The sequence below is a fragment of the Atractosteus spatula genome, chromosome 15 (assembly GCF_055471065.1).
Source record: "Atractosteus spatula isolate fAtrSpa1 chromosome 15, fAtrSpa1.hap1, whole genome shotgun sequence".
Classification (NCBI taxonomy): domain Eukaryota; kingdom Metazoa; phylum Chordata; class Actinopteri; order Semionotiformes; family Lepisosteidae; genus Atractosteus; species Atractosteus spatula.
The window spans coordinates 19,631,638-19,650,267 of NC_142720.1; the positions used below are offsets into that span (position 1 = coordinate 19,631,638).

The 18,630-nt window shown below is 36.9% G+C and overlaps 1 protein-coding gene across 1 annotated transcript in view; it reads left to right on the forward strand.

The window, feature by feature from the left end:
- rgs7b (regulator of G protein signaling 7b) overlaps positions 1-16,248 on the forward strand; it is a 97,093-nt gene extending 80,845 nt beyond the window's left edge. The window contains exons 12-18 of the mRNA XM_088933881.1: positions 1,240-1,301; positions 2,252-2,362; positions 3,562-3,687; positions 5,911-6,097; positions 7,214-7,303; positions 9,858-9,894; positions 13,757-16,248. Of these exons, the coding sequence (XP_088790007.1) occupies positions 1,240-1,301; positions 2,252-2,362; positions 3,562-3,687; positions 5,911-6,097; positions 7,214-7,303; positions 9,858-9,878 (597 nt within the window). The 3' untranslated portion in view covers positions 9,879-9,894; positions 13,757-16,248. The remainder of the gene's footprint in view (positions 1-1,239; positions 1,302-2,251; positions 2,363-3,561; positions 3,688-5,910; positions 6,098-7,213; positions 7,304-9,857; positions 9,895-13,756) is intronic.
- The last annotated feature ends 2,382 nt before the right edge of the window (positions 16,249-18,630 follow it).

Below are 18,630 nucleotides of genomic sequence, written 5' to 3' on the forward strand. Positions count from 1 at the left end.
GTGTAAAAATGTTTAGGAAAATATAAAATTCTTTTGTGGTCATTTGTGTGGGAAGAAAGGGCTGTTCTTTGTATAGTATCATTTTATTAACTTGTATGTGAAGGAGCAAGACGACCCTCTCCTTCGCAGTAGTAAAAAGGTGGAAAGGAGTTTCCAAAATAAAAACTTGGCTCACAGCCCAGATAGGGTATCCTCCTGCAGATCTCTGAAAAGGTAACTGTTCTGGTGTTCTTCCATCATACTTTTCCATGTGTTTTAGTAATAAAACTGCTCCTGATTTTTGGCAGAAGACCTACTGTATGTCCTTGGGGATATTAATGCACCAGACCCAAGAACCCTGCTTTTCAAAAAGGTTCTGGTGACATTATTAAATAAGTACATGTACATCTGTACCATTCTACTACAAATTGTACAAATTTCTGCAGTAACAAACAATTTTGATGGTTAAGATTGTGATTATTCATGAACTGATAATCCGTCTCCCAACATTCTTTTATGATCATGGGCTAATATCATGAAATATTTTATTTCTCAAACAGGTTGTGTACTAAAAGTAATATATTGCACTTTGCAATAATCAAACTAATATTGTGTAATATACAGCACATTTTCTACAATATTGCACTTCAAACATAGTTATTTGTGTTTTTACGCCTTGCTTTTTAAAATATTTTTGTACAGTAAACTCATTGCAAACACTAAAAGCATTTACAGTGCACAACACCCCAATCACAATGTAATAAAATAATGTATGGAAATAAGCTACTATGAAACATTTGATGTGATTATCCCACGTTTTTTCAAATCCAGCTACCCCTTCTCCCTTAGGGTGTCGGATAATCGATGATCTACTGTAATTCAAATCCATCCAATTGAAAATTGGCCTTTCATTTATTTACAGCTTTGTGTCTGGCAATAAGCCATGTCTGCTGTACTTTGTAGAGACCTCCTGGGTGCCAGATGAAGATCTAACTGAATTCATGCAGGAATGACTAAACATCAAACAGTCTTCAAGTGTTCTGAAACATATTAGTGAAAAAAAACTGTTCATTTTCTGATCTTAGGTTTCCTTGAGAGTCTGCAACACTCTAGTGTGTCAGTTGGTCTTTTTCCATATGACTTGTCATATGTTGCTGAAATTGATTTACACATTTTCTCTCAAATAATTCAGAGTTATGTTTTCCTGTAGAAAACTGTTGTTTCAGTGACACCTGTCTTCCTGTTCTGTCTTCTTTTCAGATAAAATTTTGGCAAGTGCAGTTAGACAGACATCGATTAAAAATGTCTAAAGTTGCAGAAAGGTAAGACATGCTTACTTCATAATCTATATTCTGTGCATACACAGCACTGGATATGCATCTGCTGTATAAATTCTATTGTAGCAGATCTGTGCAGTCATCACACTACAGACAGGGTAAAAAAATCCAAGACAGCAGAGGGACCATTTCATAAAGAATGTCCCACAGATGCTATTTCAAACACTTGTTGCCACACAGCCTATTTAACAAGCAAAACAAAAACAGCTCTATGAAGCTTGAACTCTTCTGCAAAACGTCCTAATGCAAAAAAAAAAATTAAATAGTTCACAATAAAACAAAACACGCCTGGGGGCCTAGCCGAGGAGTTATCTGAGCTCTGGTCACGGTGGCTTCTGCTGCTCTCTCTGCAACCTGAGCCAGAGCTCCTTGGGAGGAGACGCTTACTGTAGGTAAAGCGGCCCACACCTGCAGCAGCTCTGGGTGCAGCGTGACAGTCAGGCGTGTGCTGGAAAGAAAGGCTGCCACACCCAGGTACAGTCTACCTACAGTATCAATCTGTTTGTCCCCGGGTTTATTTACAGTAGCTGTATAAGACCCTTAACCTGAGAAACATGTCACATCAATTCCTACAAAATCATGAATCAACAAATTAATTTAAACTCAATGCATATGGGAATGATAAGGACATTTTTTGTCTAGGGGGTGGGCGAGTGCTCTGTCACTATATAGTATGTAAGCACGCAGTGCATATACAGAAGTTGTGTATGTGATGTGATTCAAAATGTCTTTGGTGAATAACCAGTCAAATGTCCATTAATTTGCAAAAAAGATAACATCTGAATTTTTTATTCTGATATAAAAACAATAAATTAGATCAAAGAAGGCCATTTTCTTCTGCATTGTGTTGGAGACTGATAGCCAAATTTGATGCTTCAGTATTTGCAGTGTTAACATCTGTGAGAGTATCTTTTTACAATAAAGTTTTTCTTCAGTTTATTAGGCTACACAGAACAATACATTGAATATGACCCATTTCTCACACCACCTGATCCCTCAAATCCCTGGATGTCGGATGACACCACATTGTGGGAGCTGGAAGCAAGGTTCGTAGCAGAACATTCCCTTCCATTCTCATTCTTTCCAGTAAGTTATTTAGTGTTTGTCACTACCTGCTGCAGGACCCTGGTTCTGGAACACCCCTGTGTCTTCCAGTTCATCTTCCAGTTTAGGTGTTAATCTGAAGCTGATTGATTTATTTACAGTAACTGAACTTCTTGCTTGATTATTATTCTGTGATCAGTCTTTGGTTTCAAAAACACTATGCAGTAATTTTTGAAAGAACAAATAACTACTAATAAAAAGTGTACTAAATAACATTGTGCAGTGCTTCTGAAAGCAAAAAAAAAGATCTTAACACTTAGCTACAGATGAATTACCCTTATTCAGAGTTCTAAACAAAAACTAGAAGTTGCAGGAGTCTTCCAAGATGAGTGCTTAAAACCACTGACCTAGAAGATGTTAGAGAGCTTGTAAGAGATGTTGGAAACTTAACGTAAGGTATTATAAATAGAAGCTCAGGTGGGTAGCTGCGTCAGCATGCGTAGGCTGCAAAGGAACAAGTAATAGGTTTATTCCATGCTGAAAAGAGAAGAAAGAAAACACAACGTTTCGGCCGTGGAGCCTTCTTAGGGATGCTCACACCCTTAGAAGGCTCCACGGCCAAAATGTTGTGTTTTCTTTCTTCTCTTTTCAGCATGGAATAAACCTATTAATTGTTCCATTATTAATAGAATGTGTTAATGGCAATAAGAAATGTAAAGTGCAAAATTATTTTCATTTCAGTATATTTGACTATATACTTTATACAGTATTTATAAAAAGGTGCCATCCTTTGGATGAGACATACTGTCAAACCGAGGTTCTGATTCTCCGTGTGTCATTAAAAATCCCAGGGCGTTTCTAGAAAAGAGTAGGGGAGTGAGCCCAGTGTCCTGGCCAAATTTCCCCCTGGCCTTTACCAATAATGGCCTCCTAATAGCCCCTATCTATGAAGTGGCTTCATCACTCTGTTCTCCTCCCCACTGATAGCTGATGTGTGGGGAGTGTACTGGCACACTGTGGCTGCCGTCATGTCATCCAGGTGGGGCTGCACATTGGTGATGGTGGAGGGGATCCCCATTACCTGTAAACCGCTTTGAGTGGAGCGTCCAGAAAAGCACTATATAAGTGTAAGCACTTATTAATTAATTGTTCTTATTCCTGTGCTGTAACTGCTGTTCACGTGCGGTGTGTGTCTTTGCAGTAAGGAGCCGGGCCAGCAGCGGGTGAAGCGATGGGGCTTTGGCATCAATGAGGTGTTGAAAGACCCAGTGGGGAGGGAGCAGTTCCTCAAGTTCCTGGAGTCAGAGTTCAGCTCTGAAAACCTGAGGTACACATGCCCAGTTCAGCTCAGCTAGCATCTCTCCACTCCCTGTCTTTATAAAGACTCTAGGGCTGTGGTTCCCACTCCTGGTCCTGGTGATCCCCACACCGGGTCTTTGTTCCAGCTGAGCCCTCAGTTACACAATCAAACCCTTCACTGACTTAATAACAGGGAGATTAGGAGCTGGGAACAAACAGATCAGATTAAACATTTTATAAGTGAAATTAAATCCCAAACTTGTGACTAGAAACAAAATGGAAATATTCATTTGAAGCAACCTCTCAGATCCAGTAAGGCTTCAATTATCTAATTAAGATGAAATGGAATTAAAACCAGCAGGTGTGTGGGGACCACTGTTTTAGGGATAAGGAGTTGTAGAGTGTGGATTTTAAAAATAAGGGATGTATTGTTCTCAGCTATCAAATTTAACAAAAAAGATTTGTTTCTAAACCAATTGAGCACTTGTGAAAAAGACTAAATTTGTTTTTAGTGATCCAAAAGTAGATGTACAGTAGGGACCTCAAGGTGTTTGGTATAGGCTTATCATTGTTTATTGATATTGACAGTCAGGGAAAAAATCATTTGAAAGCAGAGCTGTCTAATCTTTGTCCGGGAGATCCAGTGTGTCTGCAGGTTTCCATTCCAACTCAATCAGCTTGTTATTCCACTTAACAGGACCAATTTAACAACTTCTCCCTGCTGCCCAGGTACTGCTGCTGTAAAGAGATTTAGAAATCCTACCAACACTCCGCCCTTCTGGAAAAATGTTTAGACAGACCTGACTTACTGTATATTTAGATCTAGACTTACTTTTTGATTAGTCAAACTCATTCTTAGAGAATCTGATAAGTGACATTGGAAAAGTATGTTATTATTTATCTATTATTTGCAATATTATTTGTCCAGTTGATTTGATGCATGCAATACTACAATTCAGAACAGCTCAACAATAAATTATGTATAATTATGTAGACTTTGACTGTAAAATAAATATGTACTGACAACTAATGAAATACACTTATCTACAGTACATTCACTGTACATGCAAATTAAATAGTAAAACAAGAAACAAGAGTTGGAAATTGAGGCAATTGCTAGCCTTCAAGAACAGGCAGTGTTTTTTCTTTCTACTTTTCAGTGTGGAATTAACCTTTACTTGTTACATCTTCTGTTGATTTATTAAACTGACAAAGCAGTACAGCTTTTTGCCCCTATGAGAATTGGATGGCAGTTTGTTGTGGGTGGGAGGGTTTCTATTTGTGTGTGAGTGGACATGGGTGGCCACTGATAGACTCAGTTAGCATTCTGACTCGCCCACTAAGTGTCTGCAGAGTGGTTCACATATAAACACAGCGGCATGGTGGCTAGCACTGTGGCCTCACAATTTTTGGGTCCTGAGTTCAATTCTAGACTGGAGACTCTTCTACAGTATGTGCAGTTTGCATGTTTTCCCTGTGTCTGAATGGGTTTTTTCCAGGTCTTCTAGTGTCCTCACACATACCAAAAGCATGTGGGCTAGGTTATTAATAATTAATAATAATAATAAGTTTTATTTATAAAGTGCCTTTCCAAACCCAAGGATGCTGTACATAGCGATAAAGAAAAACACAAAAGTAAAAGCAAAAAATAAAAGAAAAAATAAAACAAGATCATTCAGGATAGAAAGTGGGACAATCAGATATAGGGACTAGGAAATAGTTGAGTGAGTTTTGAGTTTATATTTGAAGAGAGTAAAAGAATGTGTCTCTTTAAGAGTTGGAGGAAAGGTATTCCATCACAAGGAGCAGCAACAGGATAGGCACGGTCACCAAAAGTCCAAGAGTTAGTCCTGGGTACAGTGAGGAAAGAGCCAACCTCAATTGAACAGAGCCTACAGGAGCGATTGTAAACATGGAGGAGTTCAGAGATGTACAGTATGATGAGCCAGATTATTTAAAGCCTTGAAAGTCAGTAACAAGATCTTGCCAAGGTCTGGTATGAGTTACAAGTCTAGCTGCAGAGATTTGGACTACCAGTATGTCTTTGGACTGTGGGGGAAACTGAAACACCTGGAGGAAACACATACAGTACGAACACAGGGAGAACGTACAAACCACGCAGATAGCACCCTAAGGTCCCAGCGCTGCTGAAATGCTAACAACTGTGCCACCGTGCCACCCTTCATAATTTAATATAACCATGTACAATTTGATACAATCAGGTAGTGACTCTCCTCTGTTGTGTGGCCAGGTTTTGGTTAGCAGTCCAGGAGCTGAAAAAAAGGCCAATCCGTGAAGTACCAGCCCGTGTCCAGGAAATCTGGCTGGAATTCCTGGCTCCTGGTGCTCCCAGTGCCATCAACGTAGACTCCAAGAGTTATGACAAAACAACCCAGAATGTGAAGGATCCTGGACGGTATACTTTTGAAGATGCCCAGGTAAGCCCTGTGATGCTTGGGCAAGCAGTGTAGAGCTGGAACACATTACCTTTCTTCCTGCATTCCAACTTGATCTGATCTACAGCTTCATTTTCTAGGTGTTACTTTTGTGTTAACACATCAGATGAAATGTATGATGTGTATTGATCGCCCTGACACATTCTACTTGATCACAAAGTGGAAATATAATAGTAAACTAGAAGGGTGGTCAATACCTTTATCCTCCAGCCTTGAGCACAATGTCGGTAACTGGTACAAACATTATTTATGAGAAATGTTGTCTTTTCTGAATCACAAACTTGCACTTTAAAATCATTCATTCTAAATAAATATGCCATTGACATTATATACCAAAACTTTGTTTACTTACATGCTTTCAGTGTGCTTGTAAGTATAGTTGCTTCCAAAGGTATTGGAACCCTTTGCCTAATACAATGTTACTGGCAAAATTAATTTAGTTTAATATTGTTTGAAAGTTTATTTAATTCTGACTCATCCTAGTGATCTGTGTCCGCATTCTTTCTTCTGATAAAAATTTAAAAAAGAAAACCTCATGCAGTTCCTCTCTGTAAATAAGTGCTAGTGTATTTTTATTTTTACAGTATATCTAATATATCTGTCTTTTAATGTACAGTAGGTGGGTAAGTGTCTGGTCTTATAGCTGGAGAGTGGTGTGTTCATGTTCCCATTGCAGTCCAGCTGTTGTAGAAGAGAAGAGTCACATGCTATCTTCATTCCTTAACACCATGGAAACCAGGATAGGTCTGGCCTAATGAGTTATTCTGGCTCAGATATGAAAAATGCTTTACCTTATTCTTACAATGTCATGAAAGTCAAATGTAAAGAGATACAGACAAGCACCATGGACCTGTTGGTACAGGATGCTTAGAGTTTACTTTAGCTCCACCCTGCCTATCTACAGGGATAGCAGTCTGGCCACACTGTACATCTGAAGTAGTCTGGGCATCCTGAGTCAGACAAGCCAGTTGTTGAGCAGAGGATGCTGAGAAAAAAGACAGTCTCTTATGAATCAGAAACATGTCCACCAAATATTAAATTGTTAGAAACGACACTAGTTAATAATTTTATAACCTCTTGTTAAACCTGTATTTTCAGGAGCACATTTACAAACTGATGAAGAGTGATTCTTATGCTCGTTTCATACGTTCCAGTGCCTACCAGGAATTGCTACAGGCCAAGAAAAAGGTACTGTATATGCCTGAAATATTTTAATGACTAACTGGTTAGGTACTGGCCATTCCTCCTTTGTAAAAGTTCTGGATCAATGGAAGGTTAAAAAAGAATCATAGGCAAAGAAAAAAGCTTTCATCTCTAATGGCTCTTAATCAGTGCTGCATGAGCTGCAGTATATTATTCATCTTTTTCCATTAATGTAAACAATCACTGGCTACATTTATGCACAAATATACTTATTTTATAGTCATTACTGGACTTTGTGAAAGACAGTCTGTCCAAAAAAACAGTCATGTTTTCCTTATTTTGGAAAAAAGAATAATTCTCATGTCCGACATTTTCTGCCTACTGGATTTTATCTTCAGTAGATGTGGGTATTAAGTATACAGAATTCTACTCTAAATGGACAAAATTATTATACCAAACCTTTAAACTTTAGTATTAGTCAACATACAGTACAGGTTAAGTATGTAATTAAAGTGTGGTAGACCTAAAGTAATAAATAATGTAATATTTGTAAGAGGTGCTTGAGGTCTAGGTGAGGAGGAGAGAGGGGATGTATGATAGGAAATGGAGTGCCAGAGCAACTGTGACATATTTAATACTAAACATGCCAATGCACAAGGTACCACACTTCCAAATCACCACTGTGGATAACATGCTAACAAGGCTAGTTAAAAAAAAAACTTTCTTTAATTACTCATTTCAAATCCCAGAAGCATGTTTTTGAAACTTTTCCACTCTTATGGTCCTGTCATCGGGACTGTCCAGAAACTGACTCTATGATGTCCTACTCACCTACAGTACAGTATACTCTGTTTAGTATGTACTGTATCAGAGCTCACTGTTGTGAACTTTACTGAAATTTAGACAGTGTAGAATTTTACTGCTGTAGAAGACACAAAATCTTGACTTGTTAGCCATACTCTTCATTTTCAAACAGTTTTATCCTAATGTTTGAGGAAAATAAATCCTTGAGCACTCTCAGTAGTGGAATGCAAAACCTATGCCATATCAATCCTGTTCATCCTGTTCTGTCAGTCTGCACTGGCTGGTTGAGCAGTGCGTCAGCAAAGTGCCTTGTGCCAAGATCAAGTGGTCTTGTTCCATTTCTTTACGCTTTATGTCTATTTTTAAGGTATTCACCCATAGTAAACAAATAAGGATAGCTTTGTGGAAATGTTTTCAAGGAGTCAACGAGACTCCTTATGCTTTATGCTGAAAACGCATATTATATTCTTCATGTCATAAAGAGGTGCCAGAACTCTGCTTAGAGGTTCCAGATCAGAGAGAGTCTCAGACTGAGAGGTGGCAGAGCACACGATATAAGTAATAACCAATTATTTTTTAATATTTTTGTGGGTAACATTATTGGATTTTTTCAAGCAGTTTCAATCACCCTTATTTCTTTAGCAGTTTGAACTTATCTTGAGAAATGTAATATAGAGATGAAATATATAGAGGTTTGGCATGACAAGCCTAACTGAGCAACTGTAAGGAGGAGGCTAACCGAATCCCTCCTCACTTTCGCAAGGAATGGGCCAGGGAGCTGCTACAAGGGTGTAGATGGGTTTGCAGGATGGTTGTGAGACAAATGTACAAAGAGGGGTTTGGGTGGCAAAATATATCTATACATAGCAGAGTAGAAGTTAGCACCACAACCTGACCTTCCTCGCAAATTTCAGTTAAAAACCTTTACTAAAATCATATGTCTAAATGTAGCTCTTTCATTCTTTTCATTCAGTTTATTTACTATTATTTGCATTTTCAGTGAAATTTTGCAGGACATTTTAACCAGATCGCTTGCAGTTTCCATTCCAGCTGTTGTTTTGATTTTTTTTTCATAGCTTGGCTTGCTGTCCATTTCATCATTCCTTCTTTTCAGCTGTGTACTTTTCTCGCCTTTTTTTTCTTCCTTTTCTTTTTTTAATTTAAGTTGGAAAACATTCAGGATCGCAGAACCTCATTTGAAAAATTCACTCGCAATGTGGTAAGTTGATAGGACTTGCATGGCTGGCTGCTGAAACCACCGACTGCCCTGACAAAGTCCGTCACTGTTTTGTGATACCACAATACGCACTCAGACAAAGAAAGAGCTTGTGGATTTGAGCTTTTTACGGTCAAAACCCTTCTTTCCTCCCTCTCCTGAATTGTTTCACCTTTATAACTATATTTTTGGTAGATTTTCATTAATCCAGAACTTGCCCAGGATTTCACAACTGCACTCTTAAAGCACAAATTTAAAATAAAATATTTAGACTAAGTGGCTGATTTCTGGACTTGGCTGAAAATCTGCTTGATGTGTACATGTACGTACCTCTCCCTCTGTTGAATTGGACAATCAGAAATGTTTTAGTTGATTTTTTGATCTGCTGTGTCTGACATAATTTTTACATTGAGTGAATGCACTTTTTTCAAATCCCGAATGGTGCTGCTGTCGTATAACAGGATCTCCTGAAATGTGACTGCATGCAAACCAGTACAGTTTTGCATGAATGTCATTTTCACATTTATCCAAAGTGTAAAAAAATGTGCTCCTTCATGTTTGCTTTTTCCTTGTCCACAGAAAAGTAAGAACTTATTTTGAAGGATTTTGCTTCCAGGTAATGATACTAAAGGAGTGGTGGCTCTTCTCCATCTCCATTCTGTCTGCCACTCTGTTTTTGTGGTGTCATCATGTTGCAATTAAAAGCTATAAGCATATTATATAAGGGATTTTAATTAATGTTTTAATATTGTGTGTACTGCAATGCACCTAAAATGTAAAGTAATATGTGCTGAATTCCATGAAAAATAAAGCCAGATGATAAAGACTGCAAGGTTTCCAGTTATCCCAAAAGTTTTTCTTTTTAAATATACTGTACATACTGTAGACTTATTTTATACTTGACCCTTTTTAACTACTGTAAGTATTTCATTTGCTGCCTTTTAAAATCAAAAGCTAATGATTAAAGCCCCTTATATATATTGTACATTGTATATTATAAAGTTTCTTGGCCACTCTGCCCACCAGACACACATATTGTATAAACTGGTTTGGAGTTTATTCAGATGTAATTTTCAGGTGAAAATTCTGTGATAAGAATTCCTTGTTTTTCATGAGAACATGAGGACAAGAAACTTTATATGAACATTTCTGTTGTAACAGCTTGTTCAACCTAAGAGCATTAAACACATTTATTTTTATAGGCCAGAAACATGCCTATATTTCCATGCCATAAAAACTGTACGCCAACACTGAAGGCGAACACTCACCTGTTGTGAAAGAGGTAGCTAGTCACTGGCTGGTGTTTTGAGTTTGTGTGTGTTGTATGCTGAGTGGTGCAGTACGATGCCTGTCAGTGTTGTAGCTTTTGTTGTTCCTATCAGGTTGTTAACACTGTGAGTTGTCCGTGGCAGTATCTTGACAAAATATGGATATTGCAAAATGTTTTCTTTATACACTATCTTTCCTTAAGTTTGATTATGGGAACTTGGCGGGTAGGAATTAATGTCACAAAATGTGCAACAAAACAAGAGAATCCCAATCTGCATTTTAACATATTTAAATGCACCCTAATTATCCATCCACTTTTGTGCACTTATGCATTATACTGCACAAGCTGCAGTGGTACAAATTATTTGTGAGATTCAGACGTGATCAGGGTTAACCTTAGTTCCTTAATTTTATACTGCAAGCATCTTTCTGAATTCCACAGAAAAAACTAGGGATCCACTGTAAATTCATGTGAAATTGTATTCTACCTTGTGTGCTGTACTGATTTTTCTGCATGAGCCCCTCCTCTGTCTGATATTAGGTCTCATACCAGGACTTCCATTTTGAGCACTGCTGTTGTGAATATACTATCTACTTAAATAACTATTTTAATGAATGTACTGTATAACCCATGCTACCAAACAGACCTTGTACTATGCCCTAACTATGTTATGAATTTCAAAAATGTGTACATGAGCACATGCATTTTTAAAATTGCAGATAATGGAAAAAAATGACAGTTGGCAATTTCACTTACTTTGTTGCTACTTTACTTACACGGTTTTACAGAGATTAGCTGGTACTGACAGTAGCATTACCAACATGTAGCCTGATCACGTCAGATCTCAGAAACTAAGGCTGGGTCTCACCAGTACTGGGATGGGAGCACTCCAAGGAAAACCAGGTTAAGCTACTGTAAGTGGCGATGGTGGACCCTCTAGACCAAAATTTCCAAATCAGTATGGTGGCTGGTCATAAGAGGTGCTATAGGAGACCCTGTCAAGGCCCTATCTCCTGGTTATGAAAGATCAGATAGTACTGTTTGAAAGAGTAGTGTCCTGACACATTCTGGCTTTCCTAAAGTTCTCCATTAATTCAATTGTTGAAGCAGTCTCTCCCTCATCCACCTGATCTGATGTGTAGTGGGACTGCTGGTGCACAGTATGGATACTGCATACTGTATCTTCCAAGTGGGTGCTTTACTTCAGATTATCAAGTGGATCTCCAGTTACTGTATATTTAATGCACTTTGGGATCTTGAGGATAAAAAGTACAGAATTATTAGTATAAGTGTGATTTGTCCTTTGCTAGAATCAGGAAAAAGTGTTCTTGGAAAGGAGTGACATCACAAATTCACATGCAATGCTACTGTACGTGCCTAAAAAAATCCAAGTATCTGTAAAACAATCTATATGTATTTCATGGGACTTGTTTGCGTAAGCTTAAACCATGAAATGTATTAAATAAAGTAGCGTTTAACAGTAAATATGATAAAAACATAGCTCATTTGAGAGTTACACCTACATACCTTATATTTTTAATTTCATAAAAACATCCACCTGCAGTTTAGAAAAGCTCGAATCTCTGAAATCAGAGGAGCGAATACTGGGATTGTTATGTGCTAGCTAGGGTGACCATATTTTGGTTTTCAAAAAAGAGGATGGGGGGGGGGGGGGATAACCGACACTCAACACATGCCTCCAAAGTAAAGAATCTTTATTACTTATTCTAATCAAAAAATCAATTTAAACTCTAGTTTTTATTAAGCTTCTTAGTAAACTTTTAAACAGTTGCAGGGTTGCTATTTCTCTTCCATAATGGCACACAAGGAAAAAACAAAAATATAGCCCTATTTTCAACTTCGTTTTTTTTTATTTTAACACAACAAAAGTCTTAACATCTGAGGAAAAAATGAAGACATCAGAACTTGAATGGTTGCAAAAGTGATCAATTTTAACTAAACATTTTGACATATAATGAAACAAGTTAAACATTGTTATTTCTCATGGCCATAAAAACATCCACACACACACAGAAAAACATGCGTTTGTTCCATGTTGGTAGTCTGAACTAACACCTTTTCTGCGTGTAAGTTCAGACTACCAACATGGAACAAACGCAGATGTGTAGGCCTGTGTGTGTTTACACAGTCTGAGTAAACGAGCAAAACAAAATTCCGGACAAGTTTTGGAATTTTATAATTATATTTTAGGTTTCAAAAAGAGGATATGTCCGGGAAAAAGAGGACGTCTGGTCACCCTAGTGCTAGCGAGTGTATGGGCTTTCCCCAGCAGTGGCACAAAACATCGGTTTGGGTAGGCTGGAGTCAAGTGAGACTCTCCTGCCTGGCTGCAGTCAGGGACTCAGTATCTCCAGATACCGTTAAGCTTCTGTTTATCTCCAGTCTTGCTCTAGGTGCAATGAGCAAGGAAACAGAGACCCACTACACAACACATCCAGGAAAGTGTGGGTGTGTGGTGCAGACTTCTTCCAGGGCAGGCAGACACACAACCTCAATACTGACTAGTGAAAAGCGGGACAGCTCCCAGCTGGAGAACTAAAAGGGAAAAAATTCCTACTTTTAACTATACATTTAAAATAAAACAATTTGAATCGCAATAATCATCAAAAAACTTAAGTGTGGTTACTGCAGTGAGCACCGGATGTATTTCAGTATGGTCTCTGAATTACTTAATTACCACACTGATGGCATGGAAACACTGGTGGTGTCGCTTTCCCATTTACTTTATGATAAAAGATGTTGAAGGACATCTTTTACTGGGTCATTCTGTAGAACTGAAAATCAAAGAAGCAACATATTTCTTATTCATTTCTTACTGACCAGGGGAAATACAGTACAAAAGAAATCACTCACTCCCAAGGGCTTGGTTTGTATGCACAATATCCCTGCTAACCCAGAACAAAAATAACAACCAGACTCTTCAAAGGGAAGATTACATTTGTGGGTGCATGACAAATAAAGGCAATGGCAATCAGTTTTGCAATGGAATAACAGATCTAAAATTGTGCTCCTTAATCTGGAATCTGCATGTCTGTGGGGTGTCTAGTGAAAATAGTGTTTGCTGAATGAATTTAATAGACCCAGCAGCTCATATTTGCCACCCGATATTTATTTTTGGTGTTTCTTTGTTAGTCCCCAAGAAACATGTCATCATAACATTTGAATCTCTTGCTTTTTTCTTTTCCAGGGGAAAACACTTACTTCAAAGAGGCTAACAAGTCTTGTGCAGTCATACTAAAAAAGCTGTCACCTTTTAGCTTGGAAGAGGACCATTTCATTTATACATTATTGTAGTCCACTGTTTACCCAGGCAAACCAGAGGACAGTAGACCAGTTGTTGCATGTCCGAGGAACTATTTTTTATTTATTTCTTCAGTGTGTGGCAAGGCATTATGGATTTTGAAAAGACTTTAAACTACTGAATGCCTTTTTTAAGATTAATTTGTACGTCCACTTCTTTCTTCCAAATCAGCTGGAACCGAGTGTTTATAGCAAGTTGGAGTACAGTTAAAATAAAAAAAAATCTTCTGTATAGGAACATTACCTTAATCACTGATAATCAGACACAAAATGGAAACATTACAAAGTATGCATTTATTATTAAACTTCATTTGCATTTATTGCACTACAAAAATTAGCACAGATGGATTTCATCACACATGTCCAATCACATTTTGAAAATCAAAAAAGCTATGTCCTTGTCCTATGTAGTCTGTAATTCTGTTACTGTTTCTTGCATTTATTTTTATACCATATTTAAAGACACCTTTTACTTAAAATGTATTAAAAGTTGGCCCTTTATCTGTTTATATGGTGAGGTTTTCATTTCACATTTTCATTTTTCTGGGAGCAATATTCAGCTCTTGCTCCGGTTGGCAGCACTGTTTTCATAGAGACATGAAGAGCGACGATTAAGAAGTTAAAGCACTCTGAAGTCAATACAACCATTAATGGTGTTTTGTTCTCCTTGTTTTGAAAAATGAATGACAGGTCTTTAACCTGCTGGACCAAGTGTGAGCATTGCATATGGAGAAGAAGTGAAGGGCCTTCAACTACAATAAAACTTGGTTTAAGCAGGCCTCATATACAGATTGCATAGAAGTTGTACAACTCCACTGTGATCAGTAAACCAAAGCTGCTGTTTAAGGGGGTTTGTTGCATTTTCAGTTTGTCCTGTGGACTTCTGAGAAACATCATCATAAAGAGAAAATCTGTTACTGACTCAATCAGAATGTCTGCGTGTAAGTACTATTAAATTCAATATTGAATAAAAAATGATGTTAAGGCTGATTGTTAATAACAGATCCGAGAAAGTGTGTGGTGATAAGAAGCTAGTCTAACTAGCTGAAGAGGTAACTTTGATCTTGCACAGAGATGGCCCTACAGTTTTTTTAATTGAATTGCTTTACAGTTTAGGCAGTATCCGGTAGGTAGTGTTAATTTATGTACTGTAAAGTTATTTTTTGATATGTTTCATGTTACCCAACACAGTATTTTATATTGGAATCACTAGAGGGCACCAGAGCTAGAGTTTGTCCTCACTTCTTTTTTATGATTACAGATTACAAAGGTAAGCAATTTCATCAATATCTTTTCTACATATGATATGAAGGATTAATGATCTTATTTACAGACGTTATGAAATTGTTTTGTTTACGTAATACATGTGATGGTGAATCTATGACAGATTGCTCTACAAAAAATAATAATTGACATTGTGAAAGCTCAATCAAAGGAAAATCCTTTCTATATTAGAAGCCTCAATATATGATTTAGCTATTTCTGTTGTAAATGAAGAAATCAAGATCACAGAGGAGATGGTTTGAGTTCACACTCTTTTAAGTGTTTCATTATTTAATTCTTACAGAAAGGTGATGATCTTTCGATCTGCAATTAATTCATTAGGGTCTGACTTTTGTAAGTATGAATTTTACACAAACGAGACCTTTTTAATGAAAGGGTAAAAAATGTAAAGCTTTTTTCTTGCTGTTTTAAAAACAAAATTGGATGTTTTACACTGTACGAGTCACTATTATCTAATTATCTAATCTAATTAGTATCGCAGAAGCAAAAAAGACACCTTTAGTTGTTGAATAATATTATATTAGACATGACATTCACACTGATCTATAAACTAAATATTCTAACTATAATACAGCAATTATCAATTCTGAAACACTAAAAAACTATAAATCCAAGCTGTTGCACTAACAGTGAAGGGGGCATTAGAATTAAATATATACCACAAGTCTTCTTTGAATGTCAAAATGAACATGCAAACATTTTTTGTTGTTACATTTCATATGTATTTAACATAACAGATATGCTTGAGCCTTACTGCCACAAATCTTTCACTGTTCATACTACAAGCTTTTGTGTGGCTAACTTGAATGTCTTTGTTTTCGTCTGCTGTACTCAGATCCACATGTGACACATGGAGGATAAAAACAGTTGTTCTTTGTGTTTATCCCAATGGCATTATCACACAGCCCAAACCATAAACACTGAGGGTCTAGCAATTTCTGAACATTCTTCACTGTAACAGGGCTGGCTGTGTGTGTTCATTCAGAACTAAATTTCTGTGTTAATAAACAATGTATTGATGAGATTTTGCTTTATATCAGAATGAGTTTGCAGAAGCTGAGAGGAGTGTGTATCAATAAAATGTGCTGCACAAGTTTTGAGATCTAATTTTTTCACATTTTGAAGCTTCATAGTGTAGTTCAAATGTTTAGCATTTCAGTCCATTTGATAATTCAAATATGCTGTATCTCTTTCCATAGCAAGAAATGAGACATCAGAATTAATGGTTAACTTTTTATGAATGTGATTCACATTTGTGAGTTTATCTTTGGGAAGAAGAGCCCATTTGCATTTATGGGCTGTTAATGAGGCTACATAATTTAAATCCATTATATTCTCAGTCAGCCTTTAAAGTTTGCTCATATTAGTGTCATTTGTTTTTGTGTTTTTGTACGATATAATGAGCATCAAATGCACCTAAAGTTCTTGGAAGTGTGAAACAGAAAAATATAATTGGATTGTGCTTGAAAGGATTTTTTTGATCTTTTTTATAATTTTAATTTTATAATATTTTTTAATCTGTGGAGTTTGGCTTATAATAAAATCTGGTACTGTACGCAATGAGACTGGAACAACTCATTTCAGAATGTAAGAATCTTTTAATTTGCCTTTTAAAGGGTTACTGAGAAATGCAGCATTCACAATAAACATTCATTCCAACCACTGGCTCATGCACAGGTCAAAGAAACCAAACTGTGATGCCGCAGCTTACTATATAATATAATACATAGTAATTAACATTATGTTAATACAGTATATTAATTTCACTTGACTGTATGATATATTATATAGTAAAGTGAAACTAAAGGGATATCAATTAATTTTCTGTTGGTTTTCTGTACAACTTGGCCATGGAATTGGAGAAAAACAAGATTTTTTTACATAATATAGATTAATACATTTTGTTTTTAAGACATGACTGGTATTTTGGACAGTAGTAGTTTAGGTTAGTGCTGTTTTGGGGATTATGCTGAAAACATTCTAAACCCTGCATCCATAATCAAACAGCCTTAGTCATACATCTCCACAGGGCTGGAATCAAGGACACAAGAAGATATCGGTATAACTGGAGCTGCAGTTTCTTTGTGTGTGGCAAACATAGGGAGACCCGGATTTTACGAGAGAGAGAATATCTACAGTACAATCTGTTACTGTATCTGTGTAGTACCTGTGATTCTGTCCAAAGGACAATTGCAGGAGATAAGCGAATCACTGAAAGACTTACTGCTTTGGTTCTTGGAAGGAAGATCTGCAACCTGGATGGATATTGCTAATGCTGTAACAATCATCTGACAGCATGTTATTCACGAAAAGAGGATGAAGATATAGGCTTCCACAGAAAGCAAGGCTAACAAGCAATGAAGTCAACACCTGCCAGGTTTCTTAGACTCCAGATGTTCTTCATCTACTGTACCTTCAGAAAGAATAAAAGGTTGTGCTGATGAAGGGAATGAAGGTATATGAATGCTATTAATATTCTTTCCATATTGCAAATTGTACTTTTAAGCATGATTGTTCTGGCCATTTCAGAGTACCAAAGAACGCAATCACAGTGCAAGTAAGTTGCACCTCGCAACAGTTACAGTACCTTTCCAGGCAGAGTTGGGCATGCCTGTGGATGAAACAAAGCAGTCTGCTCTTTTCCTCTACTGAGGAGTGACACTCACGCTTTGAGAAGGAAACCTAATAATAAAGTCACCAAAGAAAGACATCGCCTCAGTAATTTTGCACAGCTGGCTGCAGTCTGAGAGCCTTTAACATGCAAACAATTCAGACAGTCAGTGATAAAAACACACACAGACGTGATGTACTGTAGTCTACTGTATTGTACATGGGCTTTTTCATATTCAGTATCTGTGTTATATGCTATTTACATTGGTCTCTTTACATCACCACTTGATATGAATTGTTCATTTTATACAGTATGAATGTCGTAGTATGTATACTTTACATATGTCTATTCTGTGTGGTTTATTATATATACAGTTATGTTATATATTAAATATACAGTACTTGTTTTCATGTTTTAACTTTCAAACAGCTGTGAGGTTTGCTGGGGGCACTTCAAAAATGAAAATAAGTCAATGTATATTTAATTTTGTCACAATCATTTAAAAAAGTTTAGTCACTGGAAAAACCCCGTGTATACTAGGTTTTAAAAGTAAGCAATTATGAGACTACTTTTTTATTTCTGTTTTGTCTGAATGAGCGAGTACATCAGGTAAGGAGATTACCTTTGGCTTTCTTTTTATCTCATTTTAAAGTGTTGCATTTCTTTTTGTGACCACAAGAGGGTATGTATTAGGGTTGGCCACAGCAATATTGTAGCTTCCTTCAATAAGATAACATGAATCTGATTTTGTCATGTTTTGCTCAAAAGACTGAAAATAAAAGTCCAACTTTTGTTAAGAAATAAACACACTAGAGCAGGGTTTTGTAACATAATCTGCAACACTAGGCATAAATCTGTGGACAGAA